General features: G+C 51.7%; 11 protein-coding genes across 11 annotated transcripts; 5 read left to right on the top strand and 6 right to left on the bottom strand.

Moving 5' to 3' along the window:
• Positions 1-1110: 1110 nt before the first annotated feature.
• Positions 1111-2502, bottom strand: AYO21_09763 (hypothetical protein; the record flags this gene model as incomplete). Its single annotated transcript, XM_022659692.1, has 1 exon — positions 1111-2502. The coding sequence occupies one exon, from the start codon at positions 2500-2502 to the stop codon at positions 1111-1113; it is 1392 nt and encodes a 463-aa protein (XP_022507997.1).
• Positions 2503-3190: 688 nt separating this feature from the next.
• AYO21_09762 (hypothetical protein) lies at positions 3191-4219 on the bottom strand (the record flags this gene model as incomplete). Its single annotated transcript, XM_022659691.1, has 1 exon — positions 3191-4219. The coding sequence occupies one exon, from the start codon at positions 4217-4219 to the stop codon at positions 3191-3193; it is 1029 nt and encodes a 342-aa protein (XP_022507996.1).
• A 1249-nt stretch (positions 4220-5468) lies between these two features.
• Positions 5469-6455, top strand: AYO21_09761 (hypothetical protein; the record flags this gene model as incomplete). The annotated part of the gene is made up of 1 exon (XM_022659690.1): positions 5469-6455. One exon carries the CDS (start codon positions 5469-5471, stop codon positions 6453-6455), a length of 987 nt encoding a protein of 328 aa, XP_022507995.1.
• A 975-nt stretch (positions 6456-7430) lies between these two features.
• Positions 7431-7808, bottom strand: AYO21_09760 (hypothetical protein; the record flags this gene model as incomplete). Its single annotated transcript, XM_022659689.1, has 1 exon — positions 7431-7808. The coding sequence occupies one exon, from the start codon at positions 7806-7808 to the stop codon at positions 7431-7433; it is 378 nt and encodes a 125-aa protein (XP_022507994.1).
• A 1582-nt stretch (positions 7809-9390) lies between these two features.
• On the top strand, positions 9391-10653 carry AYO21_09759 (hypothetical protein; the record flags this gene model as incomplete). Its single annotated transcript, XM_022659688.1, has 1 exon — positions 9391-10653. The coding sequence occupies one exon, from the start codon at positions 9391-9393 to the stop codon at positions 10651-10653; it is 1263 nt and encodes a 420-aa protein (XP_022507993.1).
• A 1257-nt stretch (positions 10654-11910) lies between these two features.
• On the top strand, positions 11911-12621 carry AYO21_09758 (hypothetical protein; the record flags this gene model as incomplete). Its single annotated transcript, XM_022659687.1, has 1 exon — positions 11911-12621. The coding sequence occupies one exon, from the start codon at positions 11911-11913 to the stop codon at positions 12619-12621; it is 711 nt and encodes a 236-aa protein (XP_022507992.1).
• Positions 12622-12766: 145 nt separating this feature from the next.
• Positions 12767-14063, bottom strand: AYO21_09757 (hypothetical protein; the record flags this gene model as incomplete). The annotated part of the gene is made up of 5 exons (XM_022659686.1): positions 12767-12824; positions 12918-13168; positions 13263-13362; positions 13512-13872; positions 13967-14063. The coding sequence occupies 5 exons, from the start codon at positions 14061-14063 to the stop codon at positions 12767-12769; spliced, it is 867 nt and encodes a 288-aa protein (XP_022507991.1).
• A 688-nt stretch (positions 14064-14751) lies between these two features.
• AYO21_09756 (hypothetical protein) lies at positions 14752-15158 on the top strand (the record flags this gene model as incomplete). The annotated part of the gene is made up of 2 exons (XM_022659685.1): positions 14752-14871; positions 14967-15158. The coding sequence occupies 2 exons, from the start codon at positions 14752-14754 to the stop codon at positions 15156-15158; spliced, it is 312 nt and encodes a 103-aa protein (XP_022507990.1).
• Positions 15159-15452: 294 nt separating this feature from the next.
• Positions 15453-17474, bottom strand: AYO21_09755 (hypothetical protein; the record flags this gene model as incomplete). The annotated part of the gene is made up of 1 exon (XM_022659684.1): positions 15453-17474. One exon carries the CDS (start codon positions 17472-17474, stop codon positions 15453-15455), a length of 2022 nt encoding a protein of 673 aa, XP_022507989.1.
• Positions 17475-18209: 735 nt separating this feature from the next.
• On the top strand, positions 18210-21164 carry AYO21_09754 (hypothetical protein; the record flags this gene model as incomplete). Its single annotated transcript, XM_022659683.1, has 1 exon — positions 18210-21164. The coding sequence occupies one exon, from the start codon at positions 18210-18212 to the stop codon at positions 21162-21164; it is 2955 nt and encodes a 984-aa protein (XP_022507988.1).
• A 1677-nt stretch (positions 21165-22841) lies between these two features.
• AYO21_09753 (hypothetical protein) lies at positions 22842-24789 on the bottom strand (the record flags this gene model as incomplete). Its single annotated transcript, XM_022659682.1, has 2 exons — positions 22842-23912; positions 23959-24789. The coding sequence occupies 2 exons, from the start codon at positions 24787-24789 to the stop codon at positions 22842-22844; spliced, it is 1902 nt and encodes a 633-aa protein (XP_022507987.1).
• Positions 24790-25009: the final 220 nt, after the last annotated feature.

Below are 25009 nucleotides of genomic sequence, written 5' to 3'. Positions count from 1 at the left end.
AACTTTATATTGCTTGTAGGGTCGGGCTCCTTCGGAACTCTTTGACACGCTGCATGGGGCTCCATCGCCGCACTGAGTTCCCGTCATATCCGCCTCTGCGCATTTCATAACATCATGCTGGGGGATGGCGAAGGTCATCCCTAATCTCGCGTGGAAGTTCTCTTCCGCATGTGGAGCAAATGTATTCCAAAAAGTCCATTCTTTCTTTCTGTCATATTCATTATGGCGACATGCTTCGCGCTCGAGTTCCGATGCCCCAATATGGAAAAAAGAGACTCACATTCTGAGGGGGCCGAATGGTAGCGGGAGCGGCTGCGTTATACCGCAGGGAGCTGTTGATGATATCAGTTGAAATCCCGTCGTTGGCGTAGTTGGAGATCGAAATTGGACTATCGTAGTAGGCAGCGTTGCAGTTTTGCCCCTCAGTGACATGAACTGAGCGTCGAAGAACGGAATTGGAGGTATAACCACATCACTTGTGGAGATCGTTGTTTTTGATATCGGAGAAGTGCATGGGTATGCTGGAGGCGGATAACCTGCAGCGGCTCCTGGCATCACCAAGATGTTGTGCACTTTCCTCCCTTAGCTGCAGCGGAATGAAAGAGGCGAAGGGAACAGTGAATGTCCGGAGCATTTTGTCTGCCTCAAATGCTGGCTTGGAGGCTCAACGAGGGATGAAGCATGCTTGACTGGGAAGATACAACCCAGTAACAATAGTAAGCAAACAGCTGTGCATCCCACGGAGACAGCCAGATTCGAACGGGCTTGACGGAAACCATCTTTCCAGATCCAAGTTCGTGCCACCAGCAGTGAAGGCTGTCACTGCAGGGACGCGGCCAATGCGGCCACCCACCTGCGAGATTGACACATCATGAGTCCGGCGGTACGACTTTCCGTCTTCCATAATGTATTGCAGTACACATGATAAATCGTGACGGGGTGGCGAGTGATTAAACTGAACAACGGCTCAGATGCTGAAAGACGATGCTGGAAGATTGGCGCTCCAAACGGGAATGAGTTCTCTGACTTTCAAACATCTCAGCGGCGGCTGCCCCTGCAATGGCATCAAGGTGTGTGAGAGAGAGAGGGTCGAGTGCTCAGGTGTCCCCCTCAACTCTCATGGTCACAGGCCGGAGACATTGCAACCACATTTCCAGGCACGGAAGCTTGTGATGGAAGTATCGACAAGGTGTGAGACTGCCACAAGATATCATGCAGAGCATTCTCCGTCGTGTCAACGATGAGATCTCCCAATCGTCTTGTTGAAGTGTGAGTATGATCCGTCGTGGGTTGCTTCGCACGCTCATAACAATGCAGTGCAAATGCATAACGTTTATTCTGGAGGAACCATTGCGACAGCGCCATTGTCGACGGATATTGATGCTGCAGATTGGGATGGGACGAAGGCTTGTCGGTAAATTTGTTTGAGTAGACTCCAGCCATGACTTCGATCCTCAGCATCGCATTGTTGGCTTGAGCCTCCAGCATTGAATCTAGGTGAGGGTCCTGGTCTCGCTGGCGGCAATTCTGTAGGCGTACAAGGCACAGTTCAAGCCCTGCAAGACTCGCAAGAGACGAGTCAGAACCGTATTGTTGCTTCCACCGCTCGTGAATATCAATAAGCAACTGCTCGCCTTCTTCGCCTCGACCCGTGCGCGAATAGAACTGGGAACGGCCCATCTGGTGGGCTAATGTCTGATATGCATTAAGTCCAAATGTTTTCACCAGTGCATCGATAATGCATCTGAACACAAGTTCAGTAACGTGATTTGTTAACGAAGCATTGAATTCAGACTTGAGCAGGATCGTCAATGGGTGCTTCGTGCCTAAGATTGTAGATGCGAGGTCAGCCACATGCAATCTGATCCGAGTATGCAGAACCGAGGCATGGCCCATGTTGATCCCGTACGCAAGTTCAACCAGAGTAAACAGCAGTTCGGGGTGAGGATTTCGAAATATCCGTGGAATGGCATCCAAGGTACGCCGGAGAACCGCAAACGCAGCGTCTGTTTTTCGTATCTCCAAGAGGTCGGTGACAATGTAGAAAGCCTCTCTGAAGATTTCAACTTCTTCATTGGTGTCGAAGACTGTCGAATCACACTGAACCAGCGAGGACCATGACGAGGTGTATTGCCCCATCATCCAATTGAAAGATTCGCTTAAAACGTGCTCGATCTTCAGATCGTCACTCGGAGGCCTGAGAGCCGTCGGTCCTCCTGCTCTCCACCGAAACATCAACGCGATTTTAGGATCCCGCACGCGCACATTTTGCCGTGCTGGCCGCATTCGCAATACGTTCCTTGTCTTATCTTCTTCTTCACCTTGTTGTGGCTTCCTTTGAGGACGAATGGTCAGTGCCTTTCGGGCCGATGAGAGATTCTGACGGAGGATAACATCGGCTGAACGCTTTCGGTGATGGATGCCTGCGGCAGCATGGCGCTTGATTCTGTTCTGGTTGTACCCAGAGGTATCTTGGACATCGATGAAAATGAAATTTGACATGATCAAATGTCACCCAGCAAGAATCATCTCAGATATCGCATTCAGGCCGGAAAACAGCGCTTGTATTTTCAGGAGAGGTGAGTTGAAGCGCGCACATGGCTAATGATTAATTCTGTCAAGATAACAATGAGCCGAGAAGAGATGGAGTCGGATGTACTGAGAGAGCGAAGAAGTGAAGTGAAGTGGACGAGGTCATAACTCGGTGGAAGTACCCGCCCCTTGGCTCTCGTAATAGTGCCCGCCCACTACAGATCTAAATACAATGCCGAACACGAACTCAAGAGAGAAGTGGGCCAAAGCCACCATGGCGGTATTGTAGGTATAAAACCTGTGCATCTTGAAAAGGCGTCAGTGGCCGTCGTGGATCAGGAACATGGAGAAAAATGTCGACCAAAGACCATTCGGCCGTATGGGTGGATGGTCCAAGACAAACAAGTATCACCAAAAAAATAGGGCATACTGGAGTACAGAGCGCAAAGAACGGACAAGACACATTGTGTTGGAAAAGGTATGAGAATGGATTCCAACCTGATGGCTAACGCATACAAAGCTCGTCTCCCCTTCCTGCTCAATATTCAAGAGACCAGTACCCTCTTTATCCTCGCAAACTCCTCGGCGCCACCCGCCAGCTGTCACGTTCGTGAATAGCATTCAATCTTCGACCAACTCCGCCACCTCATACGGACGCTCAGGTAAGTGGGATTGGCAAGGGTCCAGCCAGCGTTGCCTTGGTCAAGTCATTGATATTGGTCGCGGTGTTTTGGTTCGTCAGTGCCGCGAACGCAAGCCCAAACATTCCTGGGTGCACATCTGCGTGCAGTTCATCGCCCTGCTGGGTGACGGCAGTGTATGCAGGGACGTTGTTTTGGTTGACCCAAGCCATGTACAGTGGTCCCGAGTTCCACCCTTGAGGGAGCATGGTTGGTTGGCCGACCTTGAAGATCAATTTACCGGGGGCGCTAGGGTTTGCAAATGATGGTCCACCATAGCCGACAATTCCCAGGTCAGGGAAGACGGGGAGAGAAGTGATGGACGAAGGCAAGTTGTGGCATGAGTTTCCGACGATGAAGTCGAGGGCCAAGTTGTAGGCCCAAATGGCACTGATCGGTGTCTCGAATGTGGTAGGATTCGGGATCTCGTTTGCGGTCATGCGGAAAAAGGCGTCGTGACGGGACTCCACAGGAAGAATCGAGGCGACAGTGGCCTCCAAGCCAGGATCAGTCGTGGAAAGACCATCTGCCAGGGCAATCAGAGCGCCAATGCCGACTGTGGTGATGATGTTCCCCAAAGCCAGGAAGCTGGTCTCATCCGTGGTGGGGAAGTTGTACTCGCATGGAGCGACGTCCTGAGCACCATTTGCTTGCAGCAACCCCACGATGGACGCAACGTGAACCTCTTCTTGAGCAGCAATGTGTGATACCACGACCATGTTGCTCACACCGTTCGTCTGTCCTCCGGTTCCCCATTGTGTAAAGTTCATTAGTCCTTCCTGAAAGAAAGCGGACTCCAGATTCTCCAGGAAGTTGGCGAGCTGGAAAGCAGACAACCCAGATTGGGAGACATGCGGGCTGCCAGGTTGATTCGGGAGGCCACCACCTGCTTGTTGAGCGATATTACCAGGTAAATTGGTGCCAGTGACCATTGGCGCAGGTGCTGCAAGAACAGAATTGGCGAAAGAAAGAGCGACGGGAATGAAAAGGGACGACATGGCTGCCATTGTGCAGGAAAGAAAAATTACTGAAAACCCGCTGGGAAGAATTGAAGATGCAGCACAGAGGGTGAGAAAGTGAGGGATCAGGAGGGATCAGCCATGTGTTATACGGCCACCGTCGTGAGCGGAGGGGGGGCTGTTCGTGAGGCAATCTGCTGGGCCGTAAGCACTACCAAAAGCGGGCAACATTGACCCCGGCTGAGGATCATCCTCAGCCACATGGACTGATAACCTTTCGGTAATTCTAAGGCCTTCATCGCAAACTGGTAACAGGCAAACGCGCAACATGGCTCGTCTCTTTTCATCAAGGATCATCAGTTGTGTCCTTCAATCCTTCGTGTCTCTTCCAGTCCTTGGGAATGGAACGAGGCCAATCCATATAGAGCCACGGCGGGAAGACGATGACCAAGAAGGGAAATTCAGGTACGATCAAGCGCCGCAGGGGGCGTTGGAAGAGTTTAATTCAGCTCGGGGGCTGCAAGCGTGTAAGCGATTGATGGAGAGGCTTTCTCTCAGACAAGCTTCGGTAAGCACTTGCATAGGAAAGCTTCAGCTTAAGAGCCCGAAGAGAAAGGGTCCAGTGTCAGTCAGCAACTCCATTTTTAGAGCAGCCAGCATGTGAAGGGCGAAAGGGGGGGCGAAAATCTAGCTGCTCCAGGTATAACGAGGGAGGTAGGATGGAAATTTGACCAGATCCGAGCGGCGAATTGTTGCGCAGATGTGACTGATGCCACGCTGTAGCAAAGTGTGCAAACATGCCAAACTCAATGACTAAGTGAGATCTGTCCGCCCAATCAGGTCACCGAAACGTAATCAACTTGTCTGACGGAATAATCTCGTAGCATTTCTCGAATTTCCGTGATTTCCAAACACTATCTGTCGTCAGACGTATCTCCATATCGTGCTCTATGACGCGCTCAATTTTTGGAGCTTGCGGACGCGAAGAGGAGAAATTCTAGACCTTGTCACAATGGTCTCGAATGTTAGCACCACCATCTCGTCCCTGCTATAACCCGGCACGATGAACACATTCAGCATATGCTCTCAATGCCTTCGAGCATTGAGACAAAGTGTCAGAGCAGAATCAAATGTCCGCTGCACTCCCTTATTGAGTTCCTGCTCCAACAATAAAGTGAACCAGTCCTTTTCCCCGACTCCACGAGTTCAGAGCTCCTCTCCTCCCAGGCGACGTTATCTGTCGTCCACTTCCTCGAGATGGCGGCAAGAAACTGCTCGAAGCGGAACTGAGGCCTCAATGAATCAATCGCTGCCACCCACCACAGCCCCTACCGTCACGTCCAATGTGACGGCATCGTTCCCCAGCAACGAACCCCAATCCAAATCCGAGTCGGAACCACCACCAGAACCAAAAGACAAATCATCTGCACAACCCACCCTCCCCGGCGCCGGTGTAAGCGTATCACAGATGCAGCGCCAAATCCAATCGCACCTCAGCAACCCTCCGAGCAGGTTCAGTCTCCCTACCCGCCTTGCCGAATCACTCAGGAAAAACATGCCGGCCGCGACAAGGACCTACACTATCTATGGCCAAACCGAAGCGATATTCAAATTCTGTGCGGCACCTGCCGACTACACCATTCCACAGGAGCAACGAATGAATATACTCACGGGGAAGGGACCGCCAAAGGCGACGGCACAAGAGGGGGCCGAGCTGGGACAACCTCTACCCGAAAACAAGGACTCATGGTGGTTCAGTACTCTTGATTTGCCGCCTACCTTCTCGACCTGGTCGCAAGTAACGTTTCTGCACATGTATGTTGTCGTGACAAATCTGCGGGCGATGCTCGAATCCGAAACCGAGTATCAGGATTATCACCGCTACCTGATCGAGCATTTTTCAAGGGCAGCAGAGGACAAGATGATACTGTTGCACAATCTTGCTGCCCAGGGGATCCGAAGTCGATACCTCAAGGACCTGTTTTTGCAATATCGGGGGATACTGGCGTCCTACGACGAAGGCCTCATCAAGGGAGACGCGGTTCTCGCAAGCGCAGTATGGAGAAATCTATATCGTGCAGATGAACAAGTGGATTGGGAGAAGGTGTCTCTCGTCGTCGCGTATTTGCGAAGAGCGGTCGGAACAGTTGGGCAATTGACGTGGGAGGAGTTGCTCCAGACTGTGAACAACCAGACGGCGCCTTGGGCCTTTGATCAATCCGAACAGAAGCACCTCCAACAGCTAGTGGCTGCGAGGAGCAAGGGCGTGAACGAGACTCCTTGAGGATTTGGCTGTACTTTTACCCAGCAGGATTGTCTGACCATTTTTGCTTAAGAGCGTCTCTCTTCCCTTGTAATATCCTGCTTTTGTACGAGGGGACCTCAGCCACCCCGCGAAGAAGATAGACTCTCGTATCCGCCAGCGAGACTCGCGACAGATACATCCTATGTACAATACATTACATTACAACACACCTCTACCTAGGTACCTACTAGTCAAAATTTGGGACACGACCCACGAGCTCTGAAGTGTTTAGGATAGAGTACCTACCTGCCCAAGGCACCAAGATATAACCGGTTTATCACGGACAACTGCTCACATGGAGATTGAGCCTCGACCCTAAAGAATGTTTGGTTCCTTTCGATGGAAGAAATTTGTATCGAGATATCAAGATACTAAGATACCAAGATGGACTGATAAACAGATGTACATGGCTACCTACCTAGCACCCTAGGTATGGAATGGGGAAAAGGAGATATAGAACGCAAGATACAAAATACAAAATACAAAACCCTGAATCCATGGGGCGGAGAGACGGTGAGTGAGTGAGTGAGTGAGTGAGTGCCGAGTGCGAGTACAAAACAGGATATTCATGCACCCTACCCTGCCATCCCATGCTATGCGATACCATACCAAAGAATCAATCTCGCTCAGCTCAGATCAGACCAGACCAATCTTTCTGCTTCGTACCTAGTGATAATAGTGAACGTGTTCGATATCTCTCTGACCCTCTCCCTCTCGCCACCTGTCAGGTACACACACTCATATCACAGTCGAACTCGCGGCCCAAAATTCCCCCCACCCTCTCCACCCAATTGCTACCACCACCTCTCGAAAGGAATCTCGCCAAAGAAAAGTGGGGGTAATACAACGGGTGAAATGTAATGTACTTCGCCAAAGAGGTTCGAACCGCAAAGTCCGCTCCGCGCGCGCGAAGGAGGAGCCCACCCAGACTTTTGGGACCACAGCTCTCTCACCTCACCTCGCTTCACCGCGAGGTCCGAGATAATAGCAGATGCAGAGGCCATTGAACAGCAAGACCTTGTAGCCCGGTTCGCATGGCTGGACAAGCCCGGTGCACGGGTACGGCGTGGGGTTGGCGGGAGGGAGAGTCGTCTCCTGAGAGCGGACGGCAGGGGGAATGACCTCTGTGTCTTCATCACGGCGTTGGTACCTCAGGTCCGCGGCCGCAGTGAGTGCCGTCTCGGTGCTTGGTGTACAGGAAGTAGCGGTGTTGTCGTCGGTAGCGGTGGCAGCCAGAGTTGTGTCATGTGGATACACAGCCGCGGGGGCCCTCACCGCCGGGTCACCCTCCTCGTTGGGTTCAACAGCTGGGCGGATGAAGCTGCTGGCCATGTTATACATTGGCCACTTGCAGGAAGAACCATAGCAGGAAGAGAGCATACCCTGGCCAAAAGCAACCCTCTTCATCTGATCGACATTCGCCACTGCTGCTGTAGAAGCGTTCACTCCTCACATGGGTCCACATGTAATCGAAGGTGGGGAGCGCAGTGACAAGTATCTTGCTGCCTAACAATAGACTCAGGGTCCAGAGAGCGCAAGCTTCGAAGGTGCGCATCGTGATAGTGAATAGCGATGATCAAATCAAGTTCAACAGCCTCCGCTGGAAGAATAGGAAGATCAGAAGGTCGTTCGAGAAGGTGCTGGGAGGTATATGAAGAACTTCACTCCTTCGGAGCCGCACCTGGCAAGCCGTGTAGCGCAGGAATTTCCTTGAAATTCAAAGCGGAGGACCGTCTTTATACCTTGACAGCTCTTGTGCACCCATTCGTAGGGAAGGAATAGTCCAACAGCACCACACCGTGTTATTGGAGGCACAACAAGATTCGTCCAAGGGTTGCAATATTCAAATACCCAGCAGAACAACGCCACCTTGCTCTCGATACTGAGAACGTTCGTGACGGGACAACCATCTTTTGGGGCAACACAATATGACGAGTCCTCGATAGAGAGCCTGGAAGTAGTCAGATGTCTCCCATCGGCTGTGCAGTCGGTGAGACAGCTCGCATAAGGGTGATGGCAGTAAGATCTCGCAGCAGAAGTCGTTGGTTGGATCAGGACTTGAAGCCTCCTACTTTCTCTGCGCCGATTTGCTTGTTGCAGTTGCAGCTCCAGGGAAAGCCACTCCTTATCAAGCAAGAAGACGGACGAGGCGGCTGCTGTCTCAATGACCTGGGAACATGCATAATTCGATCGGCATTCCCCACAACCGGTGTTGGCTGGTAGAAGGTACTTACATAGGTACATTGCCGAACCCTTGGATCGGTTCAAAATGCGGCTAATAAGGTCAATCCCACGAGGTTGACATGAATTCTCGCCAGACACCTGTCTTCAGTGGCATGTTTGAACGCTTGCAGACTTCATGTCTCCTGTTAAGGACCCTGGTGATGGAAACAAGGACTCCCTCCCAATTGGGAGATGAATTTGACTGGGTGAAGAGACTTGGTTTCTCATTTCCTTGGGGATTGGCCTCTATTGAGAATGGCCTCGCCAGGAATCAACAAGGATTCTCCTATTCGAGTATGATGTGGCACACCGAAACCCTTCATGCTGTGTATGGAGGTGAGAAGTAGTCGACCCTCGAGCAAGCAAAGCGACAGCAAGGTACAAGGATCGGTCCAGAGGAACAAAAGTTCCAATTGCGCAGTTTGTGACTCCGGTGGAGAATGCGGCCAAACACGCTGTTCGCGAGATGGACATGTTGGCCGCATGTGCATATCAATCAACCCTCCAATTCCACACTTGTCCCTCAAATTGTCCGGCCACGTTGCTCAAGCGCAAACCTAGTCCTGGTTCATTCTCCAAGTTCCTTCAGACTGTTCACACTATGACGCCGAGTTCATAGAATTGTGCTGCTGCGCTTTGAAACGCCTGACAAACCCGTCCTTCTGCCCCTGCGAGGGCGAAGCTGCCCACCATGCTCCTCCTCCGTCTCATCTCCCGTCTTCTCCCTCTCTTTGCCCTCATCACATGTTCGCTCGCGGCCGAAGACCTCTACAAAATCCTTGGGTTGGACAGATCTTGCTCAGAACGTGACCTCAAAACAGCTTATCGAAAACTTTCCAAGAAGTACCATCCAGACAAGGCCACGGGAGATGAGAAGAAGTTTCTGGAGGTGGCAGAAGCATATGAAGCCCTATCTGATCCTACGACTCGCAAGATATACGATCAGTACGGTCATGAAGGGCTAGAGAACCACAAGCGAGGAGGGGGTGGAGGTGGTCACCCTCACGACCCTTTCGACCTTTTCTCCAGATTTTTCGGTGGCGGAGGCCATTTTGGTCGTGGAGGCGGCAGTGGAGTGCGGCGAGGGCCTGATCTAGAAGTCCGATTGCACGTACCGTTGCGGGACTTCTACACTGGTGGAGAAACGGAGTTTACAATCGAAAAGCAACAAATCTGTGATGAGTGTGAAGGGTCAGGTTCTGCGGATGGCCAAGTCGAGACATGTCATAAATGTGGCGGTCGAGGTATTGTCATCCAGAAGCACATGCTGGCACCGGGAATATATCAACAAGTGCAGATGGGATGCGACCAGTGCGGGGGACAGGGTAAGAGCATCAAACACAAATGCAAGGTTTGCGGAGGAAACAAGGTCGTCAGAGGTCCCACGACCTTGACTGCTGTGATCGAGAAGGGAATGCCCAAGGGTCACAGACTTGTTTTTGAAAGTGAAGCCGATGAACATCCCGACCACATTGCGGGCAACCTCTACGCCTACATAATGGAGACAGAGCCAGGCATCCACGAGAACGAGGCGGAGCGAACTGATGGAGTGTTCTTCCGGCGGAAGGACAACGACCTATATTGGAAAGAGGTTCTCTCACTCAGAGAGGCGTGGATGGGCGAGTGGACTCGCAACATTACGCACTTGGACGGGCACGTTGTCCCGCTGTCCCGCAAGCGCGGCGAAGTCGTTCAACCCGGCCAGACCGACACGATCAAGGGCGAAGGCATGCCCATTTATCGAGAGGGACACGTTCACGAACACGATCATGATGCCCCCGATTTTGGAAATCTGTATGTGCAGTATGTGGTGGTGCTGCCGGATCAGATGGAGACGGGGATGGAAAAGGAGTTTTGGGCCGTGTGGGAGAAATGGAGGAAGAAGAAGGGCGTGGATTTGTTGAAGGATAGCGGAAGGCCCGAGCCAAGTGTATTTGTAAAAGATGAGCTTTAGATCATTTGCTTGGTTGGAACCTTAGATGGTGTGCAATACGATAGATTGACGGACTGGGCTTGTCCTCTGCTGGATTCTGTAAGAGACGTCGAGTCGACTGGTCCGCTTTTCGCTGACTACTACCGAGTACACGACAAGTGGTCTCCCTCTCGCGCTAGAGTGATATACCCCCTCAATCTCGCAACAACCCCTCATCTTTGCCTGTCTGCTTGGCACCTCGCAGTGGTTTCTCGGCTACTTGACCACCCATTCACCTTGTAGTATCTTAAGATTTTGGGAATGCAAGGCTGCCAAGGGGCTAGACAGAGTGGTTTCCAGCCAAGCTTTACCCGTCTCCTACGTGTAGTGACGTAATACCAAGATCACGCAACGGGCCGCAGCTGGGCGGCGTTAGGCCACTTGGCCACGACAGTGGCACGAGTGGTCACGTTACTCAATCAGACACTCGCATTCTGGTGATTGCACACTTCAGTGCCACAGAGCCTTCGAGTACTCGGTAGGTAAGATCGTCCCGAGCCCCCTGACGTGTGAATAAGTGATGGACAACGATAGGAGAGTAGCTTGGGGGGCCTGAGACCATGGTTCCATGTTTGAACGCGCAGTACGAGGTAGTCAAGCCTGAGGCAGCCTGCAGCTAAACAGTCGCTCGTTAGTGCCCCATGACCATCTACTCAGTAGCGAGTAGTATATGCCCTGCACCGGAGAGAGCGGTGTCCGGTCGCACAATGGCTTTTAGTTCGCTCGACCAAACAGGGTTCATCTGATGATGGTTCTGACAATGCTTGACTTGGTCCAACTACTGTCTCTTTGATTCCTGAAATACCATCAAGAAAGAATTGCTGTGGTATTCAGTCCCCCCATACCGATCCAACCAAAGTCAACCTTTTCGTTGTCGTCCTCCAAAGTTCAAGAGAGTGTCAGTCAGAATGTGGAGGGCGGGGATAGCGCAAGGTCTACCTCTCTACCACAGCACGATTCTTAACACACGGTCTCGGCTAACGCTTGGGCGTGACAGAGGACATCCAGGAAGAACGAGACCCGACGGTGGCCGGAGTAAAGCCACTTCCATTCCAAATCGACGCCCAGGATGAAAAGACCGATCGAGGAGACTCTGAAACTAGTCTACACTTTCCCCGCCCCAAACGCAAGGAAAATCCATCCAGGCTCACCCGTTCAACGTCCAGCTCGCTCAAGGCCCAGCTTACAAAGCACCCGTCTCAGTGCGCGCGGTCACATGGGATGAGAACCCGGCCCAAGATGACGCAGAGAGCCATAGAGGCGCAGGACGGCGCATATGTCGTGGTCGGCATCCAGGATAACCCGACAGGATTGAAGCGCGAGGTGCTGGTGTCGTTGTCAAAGGGCGACAAGCCCGTCGATCTCTTTGAAGGGATCCGAAAGACGGCCTGGAAACTGCGGCCCCTGCACCACCGACTCCTCTCGCTGAAACATGTGGGAGGGTTTGGAATCTACGAATGCCATCCCGCAGACGACTACCACACTCCTGTAGAAATTGACCGGCAGACCGAGGCGGCGCTGGCTGAACTGTACACCGCGTATCGACACGACTGGCACGACAAGGACAACATGTGGCGAGGCTGGATCCATCACTACTTCAACGAGGGAGACCGGTTCCCGGACAGGGGCAGATATGCGCTCCAGCTGGTCCTGTCGTGGTCGATTCGGAAGATCCTCATCTGGAGCGCAACGCCGCTGGTGCTCAGTCTGGTCATTGGTTTCTGGTACATGTACAAACCGCGGGATCCGGGGTCTGACCCGGTCGCCATTACCCAGACAGCGTGGACCATTTCCTCATATATTGTCACGACTGCGGGAGGTGAGTATATCCTAACACGGTTCGCCTCTTTCCTTGAGGGCTTTGTCTACCTTGTAAAGGAAATCTGCTTACAAGCGCATCAAGTGGCAATTGCTATTTTGGCGGCCATCACCAGCATCAGAGATGTCTGAGTGGAGTGACTACTTGTTGTATGAGAGCACCTGTCTCAGGATTTACTCAGGATTTAAAGACTCGAAACATTTAATCTCAATACTTGAGACTTACGACTCTTCACCGATGCCTTGAAACCTGCTCGGAAGCGAATCTGACAAAAGTTCAGAAATTGCTGCCCGCATTGGTGCCAGCAACAAAAACAACCAGAATGGTGGCATATCTTTAACCAGTCACAGTCAGCCATGAACAGCATTGACCAAGGTGGACAATAGCTTTTGTTTCTCGAGTGCAGTGATGGAAAGATGTCACGTACGTCGCTCCAGCCATGAAAATCTCAATGGATCTTGCCTTGATAACGACGGAGACTATCGCTATGAACAAACTGGCCGCGACGCCGACAACCACGATCCGCGCCGTCATGTTCTTTTGTGCGCTGCAAATCACCATGGGGATGAGCAGGAGAAGGATCAGGAGGACGGCGATGAGGAACCGAGTCGCCCGTGTCAACGCCGAGCTGGTACAGATGTACACGTTGGGATCCCTCGAGACGTTGTGGAATGGAAGCTAAGCCGGGACAAGCGTCCTTGTAGGTAAGCAAATGAGCGAGTCAGACGGCTATGGTCTACACAAGCCGCTTTGGTCCTCGACGAGGGCTCACCTCTCTAAAATCTTTCCAACAGTGTATGAGTCGATCCGCCAGCCAGGCCTCGACTCGGGCCACAGCGTCGTCTGGCAACGGTGCAATGCTCACCAAGTCCCTAGGCCGGAGAAGGTATGCTGTCTCGTCCCTCGCTAAGCAAGCGTTGCCCTCGACCCAATGATCCAGGCTCGAAATGTCCCGGGTTTTGGCAGGGTCGAGGGACAGGATCTGTCGACTCCTCTCGATCATCGAATCTGAACGACACACTCCCTCTTCAGCAAAGCTTCCTCTCCGAAAGTCCCGAGACAAAGAGGGGAGGCGTGAGAAAACGAAAATGGTGTGAACTTGCCATAATCCACCAAAGCGGTATCGATGCGTGATAAGATGGCCTCTCGCTCCACGTTCTTGTCCCGCCTGCAGCTCGCGAGAAAGAGCGGGTTGGGTTCCTGCTGGTCGACCATCTCAAGCTGCTTCTCGAGCGCGGCCAACTTGTCCTGCTTCAGGAGGAGGAGACGAGCCCGCAGGGTCGAGAAGCGACGGTACACGTGGAAGGCGTTGTGCGTGGCGACTAGGGTAGAGAACCGCGGGTAACCCTGAGGGTAGTCCTCGACTTGACGACGGGGAGAATCTATCAGCACTCTATACACACCATCCCCATCTCATTCACAATGAAACGAGTCGTTGTGAAAGAGGCGCCTCGAAGGGAGCAGTGGATTACTTACTCTGCCGATCCGGCAAGTCTTCAGCCTGGGTATTGTGTCTCAGAGACAGAGACCACCTTTGCATCCAGCCTGTCAAGATCCTCCCCATCCCATTCATCTTGTCTTTGATCACTGCCTTTTCTTTTCGGCGGTAATATGGGCGAATCTGACCCCTCTCTTGATCAGAAGCCTAGCTCGGCTGTTCGTTCTGACGCTCTTTTCCTTTCTCTCCCTCTTCTTCCCACTAATTTTTCCTAAACGTAGTCTAGTCATGATTGCTTGACAAGGCAAAGACAAACTTTCAAAACTGCGCAAATTGCCAGCAAATCCGAGTCGAAACTGATTGGTGAGAGATCAGGGGAAAAGGGAAAGAGAGTGAAGCCGTAACGCAACCACGATTATTCCGATGATTGGAGGGAAAAGGGGGTCGAGCGTCAGGCAGCTCTAGCTTGCTAGCTGGTCGGCTGACCTGAGGTGGGAGACATGTTTGTGTGTGATTGGTATATATGTACACAAGTACATCGAGTGGAGTGGCTCGTTTGCCTTTTCTTGTTTCATTCTCTTCTGCCTCGCTTTCGCTGCCTAGGACTCAGCCTCATCTACATAGGTACCGAGGCCGCCACCTTGGTCATTACGGACCCAATACGTATCGTGCGATTCGCGGATCATTTCTCAATTTATCATACAACGGACCAGACCAGCGGCCATACTATACATACGTGGCTGACAACCCTGTACATTTGTGAGGGTTTCGATATGGACGCCCAACAATCCGGGTATGTTGGCACTCAGATCCCCAGATCCTCATGTCCACTTCCAGCACGCGCGCTTCTAACAAGTCGCACACGCGTGCGGGCAGGGATGAGAGCCCCAGGTTCCGCGTCGCCGACACGGGCGGTCGTCCGTACATCAAGCCCTATAGCTTGGTGAGTTGTCTTGCTCTGATGTACCAGTCGACAGACAGACAGACAAGCCAGTCTTCTCGAGAAGTTTCCAAATCTGATTCGCTCCGTGGGGCTAGGTGAAGAAGTACCGACCAGGCGACCAGGTCTATTTCACCGCGCCGGACTCGAATCCCCGTGTCCGCCAGGGTCCGTACACCGTGCGCTCACCGGCCGGGGAGGGCAAGTACATCCTCGTGGACGAGGGCGGGAAGGTGGTCAATGGCGGCCAGGCGGTCAGCGAGACGGATCTGGAGGATGCTGCTGCTTAGGAGACAGAGAGACAAGATAGACAGACTCATGCTCTGCCGGCCCTCTAGGGAGTACAAAGATATGGAGAATGATAGTAGTGAGGCCGAGTATATGTGACGTTATGACTCGTGCTCACAAGCCTCTCTACCAAGAATACAGGATGCGGTTTAAATACAGGGACAAGACTTCCACTGCTGGCTCCATGAGATCTGAACCAAGTAACCAGAATGCGCGAGGATATTGCTTGTTAGGGCTAACAACATATCGATACGTTACCGTTCCACCTCCGAGGGTCCACAGGTGGACAGACCAGTCTACATCACCCCGGACCCCTCATCTATAGTGGTGCGTATAACAAAGTTCAATGCCTGCCAGTTCTCGGACAAAACCCCTGCTCTAGCTCCTCGCATGGGCGAAGTAAGCCTGAGAAGAAAGGTCGACATGGTGTCCTGTTCTCCACGCAGGCCAGAACCAACGTCGTCCGCAGATTTCGGGAGCTGCTTCAAGGACAGCCGGTCGATCGAGGTTGCTTCACTTGTCACAAAGAATTTAAAAACATCTTCGCAGTATTTCCGCCCCTGGGCCACAATGTCGTCTGGCACTATCATGTCGATCGTCATCTTGCGATTTTCACTCCCTCCACGAACCTCGATATAGTCCGTGCCATCGTCTTGAATCATGTTGACGATCTTCCAAGAAGGGCGCAGGTCGAGCAGGTGGACGTATATTGAAGCTTTGCCAGTGTTTTGAATCTTGATTGTCAACGTATCCTTATTTTTGACGTCGAGAACGCCGGCATTTACCGCACACTTTCCCTCTGGGGTTTGAAGTTGAATGGAGAACGACTCAGAGAATGGTGGCATTGGATGGCGGTTCTCGATTGCTTCAATTGATTTGTAAATCGCGACATGCTCAAGGATACTGATGGCAACATCTATTGCGTCGTCTCTGCCGCAGGGCACAGTTGGAAGACACACCAGTGGCTGACTTGACTGGTCTGTGACTTCGTACTCACGACGACTGTTCACGCGGATTTTGAATGCACAAGGTTGGCCACCCAGATCGTCTTCACAAAATCTGAGAAACGTTCTGGAATTAGACCTTTGGTGCCAGGTTTTGATATCGTCGTCCTCTAGGCTGAGTTGTATCATAGTATTCTGAAGCCGCAGCTGAGTGCGAGGCGTAGCCACCCAGCCCGACTTGACCCTACCAAGAGAAATGTCTGGGGCGGACGACACCAAGTCCGATGTGAGACCGCGGACGAGACTCGCAGTGACCCGAATATGACTGTCCGATCTGGGATCTGCATTGCGTGCTTCTGTCAATGGGCAAAGTGCAAAATCGTCACCGCGTTGAACGCCGTGCGCATAGCCAGCTCGTAAGCACAGTTGGCTACCTTCTTGGGGGAAGAAAACAGTGCTGAAAGCATTGTCGCCATTGACCAAACGTTTTCCAAACCATGAGAGTGTCTCGTTGCCGAAGCGTCTAGGGTTCTGGTGAGGTACTGAAGCATGAAATCTAGCACAGATGTGCTGATACAGAGCTTGGGTATCCATCTCAACACCCGACCTTCTCAACGCCTTTAGTGCCCGGAGTAAGAAATATGTGAGCGCGCCGTGAAACTTTCCATCATCGAACTCAAACTCTTCAGCAGTCTCGTATGGTCCACAGGCACAAAGAGTAGCATAGCCTTCTGGATTGATCAACCACTGAGGGGCCATTCTGCCGTCGCGAAGAGGCCCCTGACCCCTATGAGGAAGGGAGGAATAAGTAGCAGCGATACTGTTGTAGTAGTCTATACTTCTCACCTTTGGTCTGCTCCTGGATCCGTCTCGGGTGACGCCTCCAGAGAAGCAACAGTCAAGAACTAAAATGACGACCAAGCTCTTGTCCACCATTGCCTTTAAGAGCCTTGCTAGCTCGCTTCCCGGAAGTTTCCTCATTCCGTGAGCTTCGTCATACAGGACCAACGCAAACTCCTCCGTGTCAAGATGTGGATCTTGGCTATTTGTTAGGGGAGTCCGACCTGTTGTACCATGACCCGAGTAATGAATGTATACTGTATCTCCAGCTCTTGCTTGCTCTTTTATCCTCTCTAGCCCGCTAGTGACATTTTCGTATGTGGGTAGTAGGGCAGGTTCTTCCGAAGGGACGTTAGCAGTAGGGTCGGAAGGTTGACTCGCCGTGAAGACTGTGGCATCAATGTGAGGCGCGCTCTCGTCCAGGAATGCCTTGACTGATGTGACATCATGAACGCAGCCGTTCAAGGACTTGTTGTCGCGGTAGAAGTTGATTCCGATCAACACCGCCCACCCCCTAGGCTTAGTATCTGCCATTTGAGATAAGTATACCACTGACGAGGGAGTCTTTTGGCAGTGCGAACGGGCTCTGTCTGTGACTGCGGCACTGGGTAATCCGAGTGAGGCTGGAACCCCCAACAGAACTGAATTGATCACTTCAGCTGCTCTGCAGTTTGTCACGGCCTTGGCATGAAAGTGACAATTCTAGCATCGTGGAGGTGATGAAGCACTTTCTGGAATTGAGGAGTCACTCCTGCCTTGTCGTTCTACGCCTTTCTGTCTCTGCTGAGGACAACTCTTGGGCTGGTTGCCTCGTCTTCGCGACGGAAGTATGCAGGTGCACTTGGGCAATCGACGCCTTGCTAACTACGAAGTCTGAAAGAGCAGGAAACACATGCACACTTGCAGGTTCACTTCCGAGCAGAACTCCAATAGATCACTCCCCACGCCTACCTACACCTGTTATCGTGGACTTCATGACTCAGCCGCGGGCTGCGGCTCAACGCCCATGCGCAGGGAGCTTCCCCAATCCGTTCAGGTGCATGAAGCGGCTGAGAGGATGCCTGGCTCTGGTGGAGCCACGTCAGCAGCAGGCTGAAGTCGAATGTGATTCATGGTATACCATGCTATTTCATCGATGGCTTGTGATCAGCTATCTCAATTCATACATGACTGTCATCGACCTGGGGTCCGTCCTCGCCTGGACTTGTTTACAAAATTCTGCCAGAGATTGTCCTATATGCCGTACAGAGTCCATATTGGATTGAAATTATGGAAGAAAGAGAAGAGGCCATTAGGACCCTAGATGGGGAAATTGAAGACATGCAAGAGATCGTCAACAATATTCCTGAGGGTAATCCACTTAAGGCGAAGGCATTCAGTCGACTCGGGAGCCTATTCAAAGAGAAGTTCTACATCACTGATCACGAGAGTGACATTGACAATGCGATTACAAATGCACTGAAGGCTGTCGCTGCGACTGAAGACGGGCACAATCGTCGTACGTTCCTAAATGATCTTGGGATTTATTACCGGGAGAAGTTTTTGATCAGTGACGACTTGCCAGACATTGACAAAGCGGTCAACTATCTCAGGGAAGTCATTGACACCTACTCACGTGAGGATCTGATCCCAGCAAGAGTCTTTAACAGTCTCGGAACGGCTCTTGGAGATCGGTATCTGAAAGATGGGAAGGACGCAGATATCGATGAAGCGATAGAGCACATCAGGAACGCGATCAGCGCTACACCCGCCAATGACCCAGACAAGGCAAGACTCTTGAACGACTTGGCAAGTCTCCATGGAGATCGATTTTCGAATAAAGGCGAAAAGCCTGACCTTGATGAGGCTGTCCAGAACGCCCACCAAGCGATTCAGTTGACTCCGGAGGATCACCCAATGTATGCGACCCGTTCGAATAATCTTGCGACTCTACTGCGAGACCGGTATCGAATCGATTCGAAAGAAGGAGATCTAGACGCAGCGGCAGGCTTCGCGCAACACGCGGTGAGAGCCAATACCCACAATAAGTCGGAACGTGCAATATATTTGAGCAATCTAGCCAACATACTGGGCGAGAGATCTGTGAGAAGAGACTCTCAGGCAGCGGACTTGGACCCTGCTATTGAATACGCGCAAGAAGCTGTAGATATGACGGACAAGGACCACCCGGATAGACCCAGACGCTTGAGCAACCTGGGATGGCTCCTCCGACGAAAGGCTCTGAAACTTCCAACTGAAGGTGCGAAATCATGCCTCGAAAGGGCTATTGATGTCACTTTCTGTGCAGTAAAAGCAACAAAGACTGATGATCAGGACTATGCTGCACGCGCGAACAATCTGGGCCTTCTTTTTGGTGATGCATACCGACGCCACGGCCGACCGGACGATCTGGACAAGGCGATTCAATATTCCAAAGAAGCCATCGACGGGACAGACGACGATAATCCGGACTTTGCGACGTACTACAGTAATCTGGGAAGTTTGTTACACGACAGATATGAGTTGCACGGCCAGGCACGGCAGGAAGATCTGCGGAACGCAATGTCGGCGTATGAATCTTGTCTTGGGACGTCAAGCGGGTTTCCACTGACTCGCGTACTTGCGGGACAAACGGCTGTGTACCATCTGGCAGCGGAGAAGAATTGGATCAAAGCCGCTCAGCTGCTAGACCAGATTTTAGATTTACTCCCTATGATCACGCAACCAACCAGTGCTCGGAACGATTTACAACATACCCTTCGACAGCTCTTCGGACTCGCGTCGGTGACGGGTTCTGTTTTCCTGAAAGCTGGGAGATCTCCCGCCAAAGCTTTACAAGCGCTCGAGCAGAGCCGGGGGATCATCTCAAGCCTGATGATGGATTTTAGAGCGGATCTATCATCTCTCGACGGAGAGCATGATGACAAGCGATCTCGGTATATCAAAATCAGACAGCAAATCACAACTGCGAATAGGTTTCGAGATTCCAGCTTTCTGGAAACATCACCGAGAGACTACATGACACACGATGAAAATATCCGCCGGCTGTTCAAGGATCTGTCTGATATCCAAAACGAGATACGACAATGTCCCGGGTTTGAAAACTTCCTCCTACCTCCTTCGGAGAAAGAGATCTCGGACTTGGCTCGAGACGGGCCGCTCGTTTCATTTAATGTTAGCGACTTCAGCAGTGAGGCGTTCTTAGTAGCTACGCATGGCGTACAGGTGGTAGAACTGCCTGACCTGAGGAATGGAAATGCTCGGCGAGTCATTGACGCCTGCGCTTCAAGAGGGAACGTTGCACGACGGGATGGATTGCTTTCTATCGGGGGTAAAAAACAAGAACAGCCCCTCGTTTCAGATGCTCCAACCGAGTTGTCAACCCTGTGGAGAGTCGCGGTAAAGCCCGTCCTTTCAAAATTGGGGCTTTTGACGGCAGTGTCCACCGAAAAGCTGCCGCACATCTGGTGGGTTGGTGGCGGGATAATGGCACAAGCCCCTATTCACGCAGCTGGCGACCACTCCAAGGGATCAACGGAGAACACGCTGAGCCATGTCGTGTCCTCGTATGTCACGACTCTGAAAACACTCCAGCTCATCAGAAAAAGACCTCCAACATGGCGAGGGAAAATCAAGCCAAAAGTCCTTGTTATTTCAATGCCGGACACACCAGACCACAACGTTGCGCTCGGCGTTGCAGATGAAGCGGAGGCAATTGAGAAGTATACTGGTGCATGGGCGTGCACGACAGTCTTGGAGCAGCCTACCAAGAAGGAAGTTCTCGACGAGTTCGAGACGTGCACAGTAGCACACTTTGCCTGTCACGGCATTGCAGACTCCGTTGAACCTGCGAAAAGTGCTCTTCTTCTTGGTAGGGAAAAGCAAGAGCGCCTCGCCCTCGGGGATTTGGACACGGTCATCCATGATGGGGTCGAACTGGCGTATCTCTCGGCATGCTCGACGGCGGAGTTGAAAGTGGAAGACCTGGTTGACGAGAGCATCCACTTGGCGAGTTCTTTCCAACTCAGCGGCTTCAGACACGTTATTGGAACGCTGTGGGGTGCAGACGACGCAGCCGCGGTCGCCATTGCAGGGAAATTCTACGCAGAGTTGGCCCGGGAGATGGATTCGGAGGGGTTCTCCGTGTCGCATGCGCTCCACCGTGCCGTGACAGATTTTCGAGGTCGGCAAGAGAATTGCGCAGCGGCTTGGAAGTGGGCGCCGTTTATCCACATGGGATGTTAAACAAGGGCACAAACAGTGCTTTTATCCAGAAAAGCTCCACGAATGGTATGTCAGTGTATGCGAGGCTAACAGGTATTCACCCTGTCAAGTTACTCAGAACCCTGAAGTGTATTGTACCTTCTAGAAGGAAGGGAGGATGTTGGACGGACAGTCGACAATGTATTGTCATCCCGGAGCAACTCTGGTGCTTACATGTAAGCCTCTGGAAGGAAGAAAACTTGGCACACTCTAACAGCGGGTAGACACCCTCTTGGACATTGGATAGTTACTCAATAGCGACAAAACGCCTACCAGATCAAATACCGCCAATACTATATTATCGATCAGGATTAGGGGGGAATGTCATCATATTATGCCAAAGGACAGAATCCAGACCCCTCCCGATAATGGTTGGTTATGGTTACCTTTTGAAGTATGAGTGAATCGCCGCTCCTCGTTGCTATTTCTCCCTTCTCGTCAGACTGTGGTGCCACTTATCCAGAACGTTGGCTCGCTAGATATCCTAGTACTAGTACTTGTACTTGTAAAGTTTACCGACCTCGCCGAGTACAAAGTACTCGGATAACTCTACCACGTCACGTCTCCCCACCTAGCCCTTTCGGCCAATAGAAGTGAATCTAGTCCCCAGTCATGCAGTAGCTCCACTTGAATCTGTGTAGTTGGAACTTACTTGTAAGTACAGGAGAAAAAAGCGGTCCAACCCCACTCTGGAGAGTCGACCCCAATTCTCATACTTTGTATCAAATCGATGAGAACGGCACTAGGGCTCGTTGGCTTTTCGGAGTCCTTTTTCTCATGACCCGGCTTTTCTGCTGGCTTTCTGCCTCACTCGTCTCATCATTTCGTCGCTCGGTCTTTTTCCGTTTGCATCCTCACGCTGTGGAATGACTGCAGCCCTTGACTCTGCATAAATGCCCTGGATCCTTTTCGCCATCGTGAAAAAGGGACTGGACAGATGATCTGACGATGGACGGTTCAGGTAATTTGCCCAAAGGTCTGTTGAGAGGCACCGATATGGCATGGTTGAGATTCCGGATCCCAGAGAATGATCGACAAACTTTCTCGAATTTTGTTCACTGGTTCTTCGAGGGCTGTCACAACATGATGGGTTAGATGGCCGTCATCGTTGAAGGGATAGATCAATCTCGAACACTATCGTCACATGGGAGGTGGTGCATTTCAAACTCTTCTGTGTTGTCCAATGGCTCGGAAAAGTTGAAGCCCATCAAAGTGGGCGAGCATACCGGCCGACCGATTTTGTTTGAACCATGACACACTGTCAGAGCAGGTCCGTTCATAGCATTCGGTGTCACTCCGCCGCTGCAGCACCGTTCTGATCTCAAACAGTCCTGATGGCCACAAGTACCTGTGACATCAGTGACATTGACCAGTCATGCGGATCGTTGTTGGGTGGATTCCACATAGCGAAGAATCTCTGCCACGTCGGTTTGAAGAAGCACTTCGCAAAGACGTATTCCTGACTCAAAGCTCACGTAAGTTCCTGCCCATGTGTAACGCCCTCACTATCTCGCTTCACCAATCGGGTATAAATGTCCAAGCTGCAGAATTTCGATAGTCCGGCGGCGTTGCAAATGTGTGTAGCATTGACGAAGAAGTCAACATTTCGAACAACAACAGCGTTGCTGTTCAATGTCGCCAACATGAATAAACCCTGATCTACAGTGGACGGGTGCCTCCATCGAGGCATGTGAGTCTGTCGATCTTGGAGTCGCTCATTCCGTTGATTTCATTTTCAACTGACGTACCGATGTTAGCCCACAACGATTCCCTAGGCATGACACATTCAGAACCCGGAGGTGTTTGATTGAGACCAATTGGCTCAGCATCAATGCTGGACCGTCTACGTTTTGTAGACCTGGTGTCGTAGTTCTCTTGATGTTTGGAAGACTGATGACTACAGGCTGAAGAGGTTTCTGGCCGTTGTGTACCGCCTTTACTTCTCACGGATGCACTGGTATCGTGCCACAATGGTCCCCTGATGGTCGATGTTTCTTCCGGATCAATATCTTCCAATCCTCCATGAGACTGAAGGCGTGGGGTAACATTTCCAAGTTGCGGAGACATTTCGTGGAAAAGACCAATCTCTGAAGCTATTTCCAAGCATCTGGCCGCACACTGTCGCTCTTGAGGTTCCCATTTGACCATGTGGTCGCCAAGGAAGTCGATGAGAGGGTCCGAATCCCAATCGTCTACATACATGATCAGCTTTGAGCACCAGGATTGGCCCCATAGTCGAAGGTCTCTTTCCTTTCCCTTGGCATTGTTGGGGGCCTCATAAAGGTCTGTGTCCTTTCCCGCGGGATTTTCAGGACTTTCCGACAAAGGGAGGTTATAGCCGTATTGCACCGCGATCACAGCAAGAGACCAGATATCCACACGGTTAGTGTAGTGTCCGCCGAGAAAAATTTCCGGAGCCGCATACATTGGAGAACCACAGAAGGTTTTGAGGTCGAGTCTATTCTGAGCGAGTCCAAAGTCTGCTAATTTGACGTGGATTGGAGTTCTAGAGAACACTAGAATGTTCTCCGGCTTCAGGTCCCGATGCGTGATACTCTGGCCGTGCAGGCAGACGAGACCCTCCAAGCATTGTTTAAGGACGCTCACTGTGTCGGTGTCGCTCAACGGAGAAACTTTATGACCTGCTTCCAGATTTCCTAGTGGTAAGTATTCCATCACCAGGAGGGGCTCCGGGTTCGTCGCATAATCGATCAGTTGTACAATGTGGTCCTGAAGAGATCAGCAGCCGCAGACAAAGGATAATATCGTGCCATACATGGACGAGCTCTTTCATGATTTCAATCTCCTTCTCCCAACCTCGAGGGCGAAAAAATTCCTTCTTGGCATATTCAGCTCCGGTGCTGGCATTGACTACCCTCCACACACGTCCGAAAGCACCAGTGCCCAGTATACTAAGCCGTAAATACAGCGGTCTTTTGTCAGACGGAAGGTCCTCACTCGCGGCTAATGAGGTTTCCGTACTGTGGAAGGCCAGATTGTTCAAAGCCACGAGGTGTTCTGGGGGGGCGTCCGCCGTGTATCTCGTCGCGTTCTCTTGATATTCCCTCACGTGTGTTTTGTGATGCCGGGGGAGATGGACGTCAAATTCGAGCCCATTCTTCTTCCACATTTTTACGGTTATTGTGTCGAAGTCAGGGAATATGATCCACTGGAAGTGTCGTCGTAGCTCGTGTTCTGCCTGACGGCTGTAGCTGACAATGAGGCCATTCGTCGAGGTATCCTTGATCACCGGGCGTTTTTCGGCGTCGAACGTAATGCAGAAGTGTTGCCCACTGACTCTGTATTGCCCTCTTCTCGAGGTAAGCAGGACATCACAAAGCTCGGGGTCACTACCAAACGTGACCCGGCCCTTGACTTTGGTTTGCTGGTCAAAACTTAGACGGATCCGGTGGTGGTTCTCGAGCAGATCCACAGGAGTGCCCTCGTCTTCCGGTGCTTGAGGCGTTGTCTCACGGCTCGGGCCGTCATCTAGGAGTGCGACGGGTCTCTCATATCGAGAACTGTTATGGGGCAGACGGAATGCATCAGCAGCGAGACCAAATTCGTCTCTAGGAGTGAGGGTCAAGAAAGTATTCATGTCGTCCATGTCTCTTTTGAAAGAAGGCAAGACGGCAGGCGGAGAGAGAACTTTGTTCTCTGCGTTGGACAGACCAGGTGGCATGCCCCCGTTATAACAACCAGGCTGGAAAGGCGGGGACCAGACCAGCTCTAGTGCCCCACAACGGTAACGCACTGGCGCCTGAGCTAATACTAGCATTTGCCCACAGGCTAAGTTGCCAAGCCACGTGCCAACCAGCACCCTGTAT

Source organism: Fonsecaea monophora (assembly GCF_001642475.1).
Source record: "Fonsecaea monophora strain CBS 269.37 chromosome Unknown Scaff101, whole genome shotgun sequence".
NCBI lineage: Eukaryota > Fungi > Ascomycota > Eurotiomycetes > Chaetothyriales > Herpotrichiellaceae > Fonsecaea > Fonsecaea monophora.
The sequence above is the reverse complement of the archived record's forward strand: the minus strand, read 5'-3'. Positions and strand labels throughout refer to the sequence as shown.